Below are 14,849 nucleotides of genomic sequence, written 5' to 3'. Positions count from 1 at the left end.
ATTTAGAGTAGATGTGTACTGGTGTTCTTGAAAGGAGACCCTCCGATGTTCTCGGGCACCCACGGTATCGCTATAGTTTTTTTTCTATCAGTAGCTACTTTATGTAATTTTTACCTACCTTTCCATGCGGTTTCTACCTACCTGTTGTACGTGCGTATTACAAAGGCAGTTTTGCTTTATTTAACACCGAGTAATACGTTATGGGCACTAGAACCTGTTCTCAGGAGACAAAAGTAGGTGCGGATCTTGGCGCGTTCTGTGCACCAGCCTTCGGTGGGGCCGCCTTGCCGACCTGCCCGTGTCCGCGGGACAGTGCTTAACTAACCACCGTCATTAACCGTACCCCCTGGGTGACGAGATGCTTTTCCACGTTCATTCCCCACTTTTCAGGGAAATCCTCCAAAACCGCGCCCGCCTTTACACCGCGCGGCAGGGCAGCCGGCGCTCCACCCAACCCCCGCGCTTTAAGCGGAACCGCTCAACTTTCAGGGCGCGTCCCGCCGGGCCGCGGCTGGCAGCCGGGCCGGGACCCTCCGCGCCTTTGCGGTACCCCCGCCTCGCCCCCCCCCTCCGCGGGGCGCCGCGCTGCCCCGCCGCCGCTCAGCGCCTGCGTGCCGCGCCCGCTGCGCACTCGTGACCTCCCCACCGCGGCGGCAGGGCCGGCGGCCAGACCAGCGCCGGTACCGCGCCGCTGCCCCCGGACACCCCCCCCCCGGCCCCCGCCCGCCCCGGCACTGTTTACGTTCCGGGCACGGCGACGCCTGCGCCCCCGCTCCGCACGCAGTGCCTGAAAATGGTTCCTTAGGACTTTGCAAAAGGCATCGCCGCCGCCCCCCTCCCCTTCCTCCCCCTCCCCCCCCCCCCAAAAAAAAAGTGCTGGTGCAAAATTGCAAAACTTTAGAGAGACCTGGATGGCTTTTGTTTTTCCTCCTCCCCATTTGGGCCAAAAATGCAGGAGAGGAACTGTTGACAATTAAGTGATGAAACTCTCCAAAAAAATGGAGGCAGAGAAAGACTCTGGAAGAAGATTGGTGTGTAGCTGGCTTCTGTCTATTTCCTATTTGTGCCTTTTAACTGATTGTGCTTAATTGTTTGCAAAGGGAGAAATGCATGTAAAACCTAGGCAGCAGAGCGACTTAGTTGGCAAGAGAGCGGCTTAGACAGTGGGGAAGGGGGGTGGAATTTAACCGAGGGGAAGGAGAGGGTGGGACGATAACCTATTTTTTTTCCTCCTGCGGGTAAGGGTTTGTGCTGATCCACCGCGCGTGTCCGCAGGGCTGGCTGCCGGGCCGGGTTCGCAGGGAGAGAACTGCCGGGAGAGGGGCAGAGCCGCCGGGGGCACCTGGTGCATCGGGCTCCCCCCCCCCGCCCCGACCCCCCCACCCTCCACCGGGGGAACCTACCTTTGTGGCGGCCGGCAGCCCCCCGCTGCCGGCGGCGTGCGGCCGGGCACCGCCGCGGGGCCCCCGCTCCGCGCCCGCCGCAACTTCCCCGGGGGAGCGGCACCGGCCTCGGCCGGGCCTATCCCCCCCCGGCATTTAACCCGTTCCTGCCCCGCGCCCGCGGACCCCCCCTCGCTTCCCGCGCGGTAAAAGCGCGGAGGCTGCCGCCGCGGCGGCGGAGCGGGGTGGGGGCTGCGCATCCATCACGGCGTTACATAAAGCCATCTGTTTTTTAAATCGCGGCTTCCGGTGTGACTATGGAAACACTGGGATTATGTAAATACCGAAACCTGGATGCCGCGCATCAGACTAAACGATTCGCCCCCCCCCTTCCCTTCCCCGCGGAGTCACCGTGCACGCACGTGCAAAAATAACAATAAAAATGCCCCGGTCGCTAACGAGCACCGGCCGGCGCGCAGGCTTTCGTCCGGGATTGCAAAAGGCGCCGGTGCCGTAGCGTGTGGGTTCTCGGGGAGTTGCGCCCGTCTCCTGCTCGCCGCCTGCTTCTGCCCGGCCGCCGGGCCTCGGTGCCGCCGCCGCGCACCTGTTGTTCCCCTCGGGTTCCGCTGCCACGGATGGAAAAGGTTGTGCGTGCAGCTGCGCTGCGCCTTGTTTGGGGCCAGGGTCTGCTCAGTTCGCCTCTTGCCATCTTCGTTACTTCCCCCGCAGTCTGTTTATCAAATGCTCCTGCACGATCCCTGCGCCCCCCCCCCCCCCTTTTCATTTTTTTCCGGACAACGTGGGGTTTGTTTTGTTTTGTTTTCCAGCGATCTATTGGCAGAAGGCGGTACGATGAGAACGAGGACCTCTCGGACGTGGAGGAAATTGTCAGCATCAGGAGTTTCAATTTGGAAGAGAAATTAAAGAGTAAAATGTATCACGGGGATTTCGTGCATGCCATGGACGGGAAAGGTAACTGCCCGGGGCGGGGGGGGGGGGGGCTGCCGAGCCCGGGCTCGCTCCGCCGCCGGAGCCTCCACGTGTAGCTCCGCGCCCGGGTTCGTATTTCGCGCCCGCGTCCCCCTGCCCGGGGATCCGGTGACGACGCCGGGGCCGAGCAGCGCGGGGGGGGGCGGCTGCTGCACCCAGGCCCTGCAGCCCGCACCCCCACGGCGGGGCTGCCCCCCTCCCCGCACCCGGAGGGAGGCTTCTGCCCCGACACGGTGCGTGTGGGGCGGCGTGGGGATAGATGGCAGCGCCTTGCGCTGCCCCCACCTCCAACGGGTTCCGCTACCGTGACCCCAGCGCACCACCGGGATGTGCAGGAATGAGGTCCTGGCAAAGGAGAGGCAGAAGCCCCAGCCCCCACTTAGCCGGAGGTGATTCCTGTCTGTGTCGTCGTCCCCCCCCCGCCCTTTGGAATCCAGGACCCCTTTTGCAAAAGGATGCAACTGATGAGCCTGTTCGCCGGGGTCGGAGACTTTAAAGTCAATAACCTCTTTGTCTTTCTGTCATATATTAAATTACAACGCTCCCCGAAGTCACTTGTTTTGCTTAGGTGACTTAAATTACGAAGTTAGCAAAGCCAGGCAGCCCCGCTCTGCAGCACGGTTGCCTGGCTGGAAGGAAAATGGGAGAGGTTTGCCCGGGAATCAAACGGGCCAGGGAGGGGGGTTGCGAGTCACCTTTATTTACTGCTGCATTGTTGAAACGGATCCCGAATCCCAGATGGCTATCACCAAAACCCGGCCTCTTTGAGGGCTCCCTGTCTAAGCCGGCTTTCTCGGGAAAGAGTAGTTTTGGCTGTAATCCTCCTGAAATGGCTATAACTATGGAGCCACTAATCTAGTTTAGAAAATTTCCTTTTCTCCCCTAGGCTTAGTTTTGCATGAGCATTTTAAGCTCCTTTTAGAAAAGTTAATGTGGTGGAGAAATTAAATACCTATCTTATTTAGGAAGGTATTTGTTTAGGAGATAAGCTCAACCCTGACCCCTTTTCCTCCAAACAAAACACAAACACCTATTTTTTAGCTGGAAAATGTTAATTAATTTTCCAGAAAATGATCGCATTCTACCCTCCTCTTCCAAATACTCCAGTGGTTGCCATTGCTACGTGCTAACTATAATACAATCCACAGCTTCCCTAGCCCAGCAGCTCTAAAATCTTTGGGTAGCTTTCTCTTTTCTAGGGAACTTGAAAATAAATGAGTGTCTTTTGTTATTTTGTTGTGGTCTGTGTCCGCTTTGTTCGACCCCACAAGGGATTTAAATGCTTTGTTGGGGCATTAGGAAGACAGGGTCTGCCTTCCTATTTGCTCTGTTTTTATTTTTACTATTGGGGTTTTTTTTTCTATAAATCCAAGAGTTGACTTGAAGTGAGGCAAAACAATGACGGTGGTTAGTAAGAATAAAAAAGTCAGTTTATAGGAACACGTGGAATTGGTTGAGCTATATCTTTATTTATTTCCCATGTCCTTGTTTTTCTTTTCAGTGATAACTCTGATTTTTTTTTTTGCTAGGAATGTGGGTTGGAGGTTTTCCTCAAGATGCTGCGAGGCAGTGGTGTGATTTTTGGCTGGAATGCAGTTTGTCATAGCTACTTGTTCTTTAGTCTGCTAGGCTTTGTATCTGCCTCTGCTTCTCCCACCAATACTGTTCTTGACATTTGTTGACTTTCTGTCTTGGGTGAGAGTGTCCTTAAAAAAATATCTGTGGTTTATTTATTTGCTTACCTAAAGCCAGAACAGTTTTCATGGGAATGCCTATGAGAAATGAAGATTTCTTTAGTACAGAAATATTTATTTGGTAACCTTAGTTAATTGGACTATTTATTACACTTATTTTGAGACTAGTAGCAATAAAGTTTCTGTAATTTCAGTGGTTTTGTAAATGGGTAATTACTGTGCTCTGATTTGGTGACTTTAAGTAGGAATATTATGTCCCTACTTGTCATAATTACTAACTGAATACAGCAAGGAAAAAGTTGTAAAAATAGAGAGAAATACATCTGCAGGCATGGGAGCTTAGCCCCTGTTTCCCCTATTTCTTTCAGTATGGGTTTTCATAGCAGAGAAGCATCACCTATACAAGCTGGAGTCTGAGGTTCTCGTGCTCTCCCAGGAAGCCTGTACATTGCTGGCTAAATCTTGGAGGAGTTAAACTACTTGTGTGTACCTGAATACAATACATAAAGAGTACAGTGTATTTGGCAGCGTGTAGTGTATCTTGTAGTGCTGAAGAGTCAAACAATGTTCTCCAGTTAAGGTAGCGTATGGATGGTATATAAAAGTCATTTCTTCCTGTAGGAAAGGGGGAATAGCAGAACCATAGAAACAGTACGTGGCCACTGCAGGAATTCCTCTTCTCTCTCCGCCAGAAGGCTCCAAATGGAGTGTGGGGTTTTGTGGGCACGGCTCACCCAAATCGCTGCCTTGTCACTTTCTCTCTAATCTCCGAATCACTGCTATTGTATCAGACCATCGCATAAAGAAATCCCCAGGGAAAGCCAGTTCTGTGTAACCCTGAGAGTGAAGCAACAAGGTGATACTGGTCGGTGTTAGGTGTAATTTTCAATTTGCTTGTGTGTTATACTGTGACTCCCACACAGAAACTCTTCATCTTTCACCGTCTTCCTAAGTGCCAGGAGCTGTATAAGGTTTCTGTCTATCAGCTCCTGCAGTTAAGTTTCTGATTAATTAAAAAAAAAAGTACTCTGTTGAACGTAACGGTAACTCCCACATAAAAAGAAAATTATGTGTTCGCAGAATCAGGGCTTTGTGCTATACTCAGATAATGCTCGCAAGAAAACTTTTTTTTTCCTAAGTAGAAATTTATAGCTTAAAATGAGTATAAACTTAAACATACAGTTTAAACTATACATATGCCCCAAAAGTACTAGGCTGATTTGCAGTAATTTAGTTACGATTATCTTTTAACTGTTAATTTGGTACTTCATTACAGCCTGGGTGTTTCAACCCAGACCTTAATTGACAAACTCTGACTGGATTCTATTTTATGTGCATCAGTGAACAGGAAAAATAGAGAGCAGCTGGGAGAGCATTGTCTGTCATTTGGTTTCCGGTTTGGACCTGAAATATGCATTCTCTTTATATTTTTCTTTAAGTGATAGTGGAGTTCTTTGGTGAGAAAAGGGAAATGGGGAGCGTTTTGAGAAAATGTAATGTGAGGTGCTAATGCCATTGTAATTGATTTTGGATTTTTTTATTCATTATTCAAACAGATTTTACTTTTGAGTATGTGCAAAGAGAAGCTCTCAGAGTTCCCCTTATCTTCAGAAATAAGGATGGACTGGGAATTAAGTAAGTTACAACCAAATCCTAATGATTAATAAATGCTTTTATAAAATAACCATTATGCTCTCCACTTGTATGTGAAATTTCTTTTGATGATCTCAGAATGTATTGCAATTAGTAAGACTGTCAGCACCCTTGAGAAGAGGAGTGATTATTTTCCGCTTATAAACAAGCAGATAATGAGGTCTATAAAAGTTAAGTGCATACAGCGTGGTACTACACAATCAAAAATAAGTCAGTGATGAAAGTTAGGAATAAAATTCAAAGGTTTTTGCATCCAATCCATGCTGTAATGACAGAACAACCTCCCTTCAGTTTTTGACTTCTCAATTGTTTTCTGTGCTACAGGTGGAATGTCTAATGATGCCTGTCGTTTTCCATTATAACTGTATCTCTACAGAATGTTACAGCTTTGTAAATATTTAATAATGTCTCGTTAAAATGTGGTATTATTAGAGTCTTTCTGAGGTTGCATTTTGTTAATATCCAGTCATAAAGGATTTGGTATTTTAATAAGCGAATCCTGCAAGTTTCTTTGTAAAAGTGAGAGTGTCTAAGAGAGAAATATTAAAATTATATACTTTATCAGCCACATAATTCATAGTTTAGATAAATGTTCCTCGATACTCTCGGAAATTAGGACTGTGTGACCGATTATATCTGAAAGACGGCAAATTAATTTTCTGAAAGCGTAATTACTTTGCCCAGTTTCAGCTGGAACATCTCAAAGTTTAAGGAACTGAGGAGTCCTGATCATTTAATTAAAAAAAAAATCAAGCCACCCTAATACAACTTAAGGAGAGAAAGAGGAGAAGTAGTGTTTGGAGAATTTGAGAAGCATATGTCCTTTTACGAGAAGAGCGACTAGGAGCTGCTGTGATGCTTCTCATGGTGTAATAGAATGGTTTTATATGTTGAACTCTGAACAAGAAGCACTTAATTGGTACTCAGTAGTAATTGCAGTAATGTTTATTTTGTTGTACCGTTATGTTGTACTGGTATATTTTAAAATACTTTTTTATTTATTAAGCCCAGCTATTTCTCTTCTTAGTCCTGGATGCACAGTCTGTTTTCTTGTTAAAAAATAATGCAAACACTAAGATACCGTCTTTTTATTTGTTTGTGCAAAGCCACTCCTAGATGGTATCCTTTTTTTTTTTTTTGAAGAAAATGTAAAACATTACAGAATATGTGTACAAGTTAGGTAGAAAACCCAGCTATTAAGTGAGGAAGGATGGTTGCTTCTTACAGTTTGTGAACAGTTCTATGCTTCTATTTGGTGTCACAGAAAAATAGCCAAATTTTTCTGTCGTATTATTTGAGAGAAGGTGTGGTCAGGTGGAAAGCATTGATCCTTAAAGTTTGTGTGGAAGAGGGGATAAAAAAGCATCTGTTTTGATAATCCTGAAGTCTACAACTTTCCATATAACATTCATATGAAAACCTGAGAAGCAGAGAAAAGTCTTCCATGTTCATAGCTAAATTATGCTTCATCTGCAGAAGCCACCTGCTTAATTTTAGCTTATATATTACATTACTATAGTATCATCTTTCCTGATGAATCATTTTCTTGTGTATCTTCTCAGCTGAGTTTCCTTAAAGTACCGTTTGTTCTACATTCACTAGTGACACTGTTGTCCAGCCTGGTTCCTAGGGAGCCAATGACATGTCCTCTGAGTGCTTGTCAGAATATACAGTTACACTATATGTGTATATGTAACCATCACCTGAAGCTGAATCATTTTTGCTTCAGCAGGAGCTTTATTATTTACAGGAAATTCCTGCTCCCTTAAGGGTTGTGCTCTCCACTCTACTCACCCCACTTGGCATCCCACTTCCTTGTTTCCTCTCAGCCTCCAAATCTGGGAGCTGTCCCGCCTAGGGTGGTTTTTCCTGCTGCATTAGAGCCTCTGTTTTTCTGACCCTCCTTTTGGCTTCTCTGCTCAACTAGGAGGTGGGGTTCTTTTTGTTGAAGGTTGTTGCTACTTTTTTGTTCAATTCATTTCATCAAGAGATGCTTCTCTTGGAGGAGTCATCTGAAGGACGTACCTACTGTGGAAAATGGTGGAGTATCATCTGAGATAATTGCTCTCTCTATATGCATTGGTTTTAAACTGCTGCTTGTAAAGGGCAAGTGATAAAATCTTCAAGAATGTGTTCTGGAAGAAGCCATCAGCTCTTTTCTTTAGGAACCAGAGATGCTACTGTATCTCTGCAGAGACGCTGTCTGCGTCTTGAGATTGGCTTGAGAAAACTTACGGACCTGGAAGCGAGCAAAATATGCATTTTCTCGAGAAGCCACCATCAGTTCCAGCTGCCAGATCTTCCTCCTGTGCATGAGGAAGTTCACAAATTCCCCACAGTAAAAGAAGAAAGCTGGGAGATATTTCGGCTCCTACTGTGCCAACGGTACCCATTCAGCGAGTGCTCCATCAGTGGCGATGTGCAGAAGTGAGAGCTCATCCCGCAGACACAAACACTGCTGGGCTTCAGATTCTCAGCTGCAAATGGTAGGGCATTATTAGACATGGGTAACGAGTACCCCAGCCTGGGACCACTGTGTTTCCTCTGCCTGTAGCAGACAGTGGTGTTTCCAGAACTCAGGTTGCCTGATGTGCTGTAGATGTTGCTCAAGATTCTTCACAAAGATACCTTGTTTATTGGTTTCTGTAACCACAAGATGTAGTATCTTTTTCTTAACAGCTCATTATTCAGCATTCTGTAATGAGGCAATTTCACCTTAGACATTTCAACAGTCAAATCGCAGCTCACACATCATCATTGGCTTCCCTATTGTTCCTGTGCCCGAAATCTGGAGAGCTGCCACCTGGCACTCCGCTCCACTTTTGGTTAGCTGTGTGCTTTTACTGAAGCCTCCTAGCATGATACTGCCTTTGGAGAGTGGTCTTTGGTCTTTCTTGATCCAGGCATTCGGAGACTCCTCAAGCTAATGGGATCATGTAAAGAGTAATCTGGCGTTTTTTGTGTCATGTGTTGGCTTGTTTTTCTTCAAGATGTGATGTTTTTAGATGCATTCGCAGTCAACCTTCCTATTCCTCTTCCTTCCTGGAAGCCATCAGTAATGTTTGTTAAGACCTTGAAGAAGTGAGGGCTTTGGCCGTGTACCTGTCCCTCCTATGATTATACGCTATGCGTACAGACAGGCCAGGTTATAGATGTACTTCTGTGTTTTGCTGAGGCAAAAAAAAAGACCTGGCCTCAAATGCTTATGTGTACGCACACGTACACAGTATGAATCCACGTGTAGATGACCACACCTTAAAGATGACTGAAGATCAGGTACCTTTCTTTGCATTATCAAAGTGGTCAAATAAATAGCAGTTTTGGAACGTGCATTGGAAGTGAAGAAATAGCAGGACTGAATGCTGCATGCCTTCATTTTCAGTTGGAGTTCTGCAGCTCTGGCAGTTAGGATAATGCATCTTTTGAATTCTGAACTGGACTGCGAAGAGGTGGAAGAGGAGTAAATGCTAATCGACAGTTTTGGAGTCACTTACCCAACTCTGTCACACACTAACGCTTTGGACAGTGAAGGAGAAACGTGTTTCAGTTTGCTGTCTTGAGCTTAAAATAGTCTCAGCAGCCAGGCTTGACTAGCCAGCTTTTCAGTTTCCTACTGACTGCCGGTATCATTCTAGCACTAATCTGACATCTTTCCTCCTTTCTAGGGCTGTTTCCCTTTCTCTCTTTTGTGAACCATCCACACCTCATGTGCAACTTCTTCCTCTAGCTGGAATTCACTGTCAGAGAAGAGAGTAAAAATACTGAAGCTTTTTTTTTTTTTTTTTGAGGATATTTTTGATTACTTAGTATGCTGACAAAAGTAATAGCAAATTTTATCTGATACGTGAGCTCTGGATGTTTCCTGCAGGGAATCAGTTGACTTCTCCATTTCACAGTTAGTTGAATGAATTGTTTTTATATTTCCATTCTCTGCTGAATCATTAAATACTGACTGCTCTGGGGGATTAAAATACTAGAATTTGTAGATCAGTAATCTCTTATAGGACATTCAGCATTCTAATATTTTTTCTTTAAATGAGCATGACTTACTAGTTTGAAATGATGTTGTAAGGGAATTGTATACACTTGGGCATAAATGTCACTAGAGTGAGAGAAGTGGAAACATGGTTTATGTGTATTTTAAATGACAGAAGTGAAATGCATGAGCAAACTTTCCTATTTGGCACTCTGCAGGATAACATGATTTAATTTTATTTACATTTCCACTTCTTACGTGTGTCTATCAAAAGTAGCTGGCATGCGATATATGAGTTTTGTGGATGTGTAGATACATAAATGTGGTGTGCCTTGTATTCCAGCAAGATCAACATAGTATTGACGCCTGCCTAACTGATCCGAAATGTTGAGAACCTTTAGTCTCATCATGCTGACATTTACTGCATGAAATAACGAGTGTCATAGTCTGCCATCTTCCATCACTAGGGCGAAACAGGACAGTTTGCCTTCGGATCCGAGTCATCTGCTGGTGAAACTCAGGAACCTTATGTTCCACTTCAGCCTCTGGAGCAAATTACGCTTTACTGGGTCTTTGGCACTACTGTCCCTTGTCCAGAGGAGGCTGTGTGTATCATGATATGATAGATTAGGTGATCCGCATATATGTAGGGTGACTTGTGAGATACAGGGGTCTATAAAATATATGATATAAGAAGATTTTTAGACTTCTGACATTTTGAATAACTGATGATACGTGCTTCCACTTCTGTTTGCTGTGAAGCAGTCAGCTTGTGTGTCTGTGCCTGGCAGAAGTGTAGCTGAACAGTTTGGTTACTGTGCTTGGAGGTACTCCGAAATGGCAAGGAATGAGATGAATGAGGAAAAATTATTATAATGAAACTTTGAAAATTGCTTTCCTGTATATTTCTGACCATCGTGAGCTGTTACTTGTATGGCTAGAAGCAGAAAGGTCCACCTGTGATCTCTTAGCAGAAGAGGAGCTGTTTTTCTCGGAGGGTTGTTTGGCTGTTTCCAGGATTGTAACTTGGAGAGAGAATGCTGTTTGGAGAGACGTTGTCTCTTTTATCTGATCAGCGGTTATCTTGCATTGTATTGTGGTTAATCAGATATGTATGCTAGCCAGAGCTCATCCTCGTTAGGACTTGAATAGGAGACTTCTCTAGCAAGCCTTCAAACATTTACTAAAATGCAAGTTTGCGCTAGTGCACACTAAGGTGTTTGCATTTCTTTTCTGTTTGAGGCAACATGATTTGTATATAACAGAATGCTGAAAATCTCAAATGTAGTCAGTCATATCTTGATGTTAAGTCACCCCACTATACTATTCTTCACTTATTTTTTATGATATATGAAACCTTTGGAAGCATTCATAGTGTTTTTACGCAAGATGCATTTGCCTGAAAATTGCATAACAGTGAGGGGAAAAAAGTATCTTTGCTCAGTTCTTGCATTGTTGGTATTCTGGATTTATATGCAGAAAAACAAATGAACCAACACTTACTGGTAGTTTAGGACTGGTGACATTGAAGAAAATTTTTTTTTTGGCCGTCATAGTGCTGTAGCAAACCAGCCCTCATTGTGTAAGAGTGAGTGTGGCAGTTTTGCTGGGTGGGGCTGGAGACGAAGTGCAGTCATTTACGGTCTCAGCAGCCAGCAGAATGGGTTTGAATTAAAGCTGGACCTCCCAAGGCAACCCAACTACAAAATGGGTTCTTATCATTGAAACCTGCTGCGTTCAAGCCTGAATTTCTTTCCTTGCTGTACTCTTTTTCTCTAATGTATCATACATCTTGAGATTGCAGAGAAAAATACAAGGATATGCCAGGTGTGCTCTCCGAAGAGCTAAACATGCAATTTTATTGTTAGGGAGGATTGTATTCTTCCAGTTTGAGTAATGTTTATTGTTGGCTGCTGCTGGAGCTCTCAGAAAGACTGGATTTGCTTGTGTGCATCTGGCTTAGGGTTGTTATCTATCTTGGTTGTTGATTTTTATTTTGATTTATACAAATGTGAAAAAGATTGCCCATCTAATTGTTCTACATGTCTGACATAAAATACAGGCAAGCTGTGGCATTTGAAGATAAGCCTTGCATGTTCTTGTTGCCCACAAATAGTTCCTCCTTCCTCTACCTCTGACTTTCTAGTGCTTGGAGAAAATGATGAGCTCTGAATGAACCCTGAAGGTCAGTATATTCAGGCTGTTTCATTCCGGCGAGGGAGTGAATTCCAAAGCTGTGGGGCCCTCGCAGCTAAATGCAAAGATGTGAGGGTTGGCGGAGAACTAACAAAAGATATTGTCCAGCCTCCACATCCCACCAGAGGAAGGTGATAAGGGTAAAAGAAAGCGGACAAACAGAATTTGGCAAATAGTTCTCAAGATACATGCATGACAGTAAACACATTTTTTTTAATTTTACCCTTCAGTGTTTTCTTAATAGTAAAAACTATTGCTCTAAAAGTTTGCCTATGGGCTGGATTATTCTGATTTCTAACTGAATTATGTCAGAAGTCCTTTATGACCTGAAGCAAGTCGTTTATCTTCAACCCAGGGCAGTACAAGCTGGACAGAGCACCTAGCTGGCACGTCCCACAGGGCTGTTCTTCATTACAATTCCTTAGTCAGTTGTGCGATGTGAAGTGTGAAATGCTGTCATTAAGGTGAAGTCAATCAGCTTTAAAACCCGACTACTGCTTTTGTTTTCTTTTTCTGTCCAGTCTATATGTTGCAGAATTTTACTCTCTCCTGACACGTAAAACTCATGCACTTGATGTACCAGACTATTGTCTAATTACATTAAACCCTAAAACATTGCCTGTGTTAGAAGTGATCGTATAAATGCATCGACATCAGTGAACCAATTATGCTACCATTTAATTTAGCTCTGAATTAGCCCAAATTGAATTGAACAATTTCCCTACCCAGCAAATCGTCCAGGTTGTCTTCTGCCAGGCAAGGAGGTTTGGAATAGTCATTAAAACAAAGGGGCTTTAATAGATTATTATTTTTGATATTTTATTTCCAAGCAGTGAATCCAACCTATGATGATGTGACTTTGAACAAATTGGTTTACTGCTCTATGCCTCAGTTTGTATCCACTGGCAAATGTGATAATGTTCACCTCGGGGAATATATGTGCGGCACCACCAGTTGCAAAGCGCTGCGAGTTGCTTAGCAGGAACGAGCTATAAAGGTTTAGGATTTTATTGAAATCACCCCCAACCCCTTCCGTTCCATCCCACTCCAGTGCTGCTAGAGAGCGCTTGAAAAGACACCTCTTCTCTTTCATTATGAGTAGAGAAACTTTTGTACGCTTGCCAATGCAAAGATGTTACATATGTCATTAAAACTTGCACTGTCCACACTTTGGAGAGGCCTTGCTCAACTCTACCTACAGCATTACGGACAAAGAGCACTATACATTTATTTCTCTTTTATTATGGTAACGAAAGTGTACCCATACTTATCTTGACGGTATTTAACGTTGCTTTCTTTGCTAATTATAGAATGCCTGACCCGGATTTCACCGTCAGAGATGTGAAGCTATTAGTGGGTAAGTTATTTTGAATGCACTGGATTAACTCTATACAGAACAGAATTGCTTTGAAATACTTGTCCAGTTGTGTTTGTAGACATTTGTGATAACTCTCAGAATCTGGGAGAAGGCATGGAGAAGCAATTTGTAAATTAAAAAGGCTGGGAGAACCCTAATTAGTAGTTGTGCTGACCGGACTCTGATCTCATGCTGGATAATTGGCTATTTGAAAGAGAGTGAATGCTTTTGCTCTTAACAGGTGTCCTGCATACAGTTTTGCGGCAGCTCTATTGATCAAGTTCCTATTTTTTTTTTTTCTCTGTTGTAGAGCATCTGTTTGTAAAAGGTATGATTGGAGCCATACACCTTTTGCCTGTGCTCTCCCCTTTTTTTATCAGTGTCAGGCCAGGTCAGTGCTTTGAGGAAAGGTTGCTAAGAGAGACTGAGCACAAAGCTTTGCAAACTGCCTGTCTTCCTGATAAGACACAAACCAGAGAAGTGGTGACTATAATGATCAAATGTTTCCTAGCAATTTTTGCAAAAGAAATTTTTTTAACTCTAAGAAAAGCTACATTTTGAGTAGGAGATTATACTGTATGTTTCTTTGCAATCTGCTTTTACTGAAGATGGATGTGTTATTTATCGTTTATCTGAAATTTGTTACTGAATAGTGATACCGCGCTCTGTGAAGTCGTCACTGGAGAGCTAGTTGAGTTTTGGATGCGTTAGCTGCAGTCCTTCATGGAGATGTTTAACTGCGCTCTTGCTATTTCGAATTTACTGGTTTTATTTACCTGGGTTGTGGCAGGAGTTAATGCTTTAAATTAGCCCAATTGCTGCATTCTGAAAGACAAATTTTTGAAAATTACTCTTGAGTTTAATAATCAATAGGAATATCAAGTCTGGAAAAGATGTAGTTAAGAAAAACAAGGGAGAGGAACTTGTGCCTCATTTCTGTTCAGTTGGGGTTATCTGCGAGAGAGGGGTTATCTCTGATAACCTTCCTTCACAAACAAAACTTGGCAACATTGCTTAATTTATGACCATTTATAAGTTCAGGGAAAAAAAAGTCCCAAACCTCTTTGGCAGAAAATGTTAGAGAAGTGGTGTGGGAAGTGCTATTTGGTAGCATTTCTGTTGGTCAATCTGCAGTTAAATTAGGAAATAATATGAGGGTATTTGGAATTCCTAAACTTTACGCATTTCCTAAATACCTGCCTGTGCACATTCGTAGGTATGGAATACCTCTGTTTGCTGCAGAGGAGCCTCGTGCTTAAACCTTGTAATTATCTGGACCATGTTTGCAATTTTCTGTGAATTTGTTCCATAGCTGATAAACTGCCATTTCTGTCTCTGAAACTGCTGAAGGTGAAGGTCTGACTTTGAGATGTTTTGGAACAGCGTAGTGTTGCATAACAACATTGTTTTTCCTGTATAGCAGTCAAAGTGTGGGAGTTGCATTTCCTCAAGAGAGATGTCCCTTGAAGTATTAGGGAGGTGGAGATTCCTGTGTACATGGCCAGCAAAGCGGGAGGATATTTATAAATAAAATCAGATTTATAAAACAATGGAGCAGAAATAACAACTGTAATTAACTTTGAGAGTAACTTTAATGTATG

The 14,849-nt window shown here is 44.0% G+C and overlaps 1 protein-coding gene across 1 annotated transcript in view; it reads left to right on the top strand.

Moving 5' to 3' along the window:
• Positions 1–998: 998 nt before the first annotated feature.
• KDM2B (lysine demethylase 2B) overlaps positions 999–14,849 on the top strand; it is a 119,121-nt gene continuing 105,270 nt past the window's right edge. Inside the window, exons 1-4 of the mRNA XM_059827457.1 lie at positions 999–1,031; positions 2,210–2,354; positions 5,623–5,701; positions 13,202–13,248. Coding sequence (XP_059683440.1) covers positions 999–1,031; positions 2,210–2,354; positions 5,623–5,701; positions 13,202–13,248 — 304 coding nt within the window. The remainder of the gene's footprint in view (positions 1,032–2,209; positions 2,355–5,622; positions 5,702–13,201; positions 13,249–14,849) is intronic.

This window comes from Gavia stellata, chromosome 21 (assembly GCF_030936135.1).
Source record: "Gavia stellata isolate bGavSte3 chromosome 21, bGavSte3.hap2, whole genome shotgun sequence".
NCBI classification, from domain to species: Eukaryota; Metazoa; Chordata; class Aves; order Gaviiformes; family Gaviidae; genus Gavia; species Gavia stellata.
The sequence above is the reverse complement of the archived record's forward strand: the minus strand, read 5'-3'. Positions and strand labels throughout refer to the sequence as shown.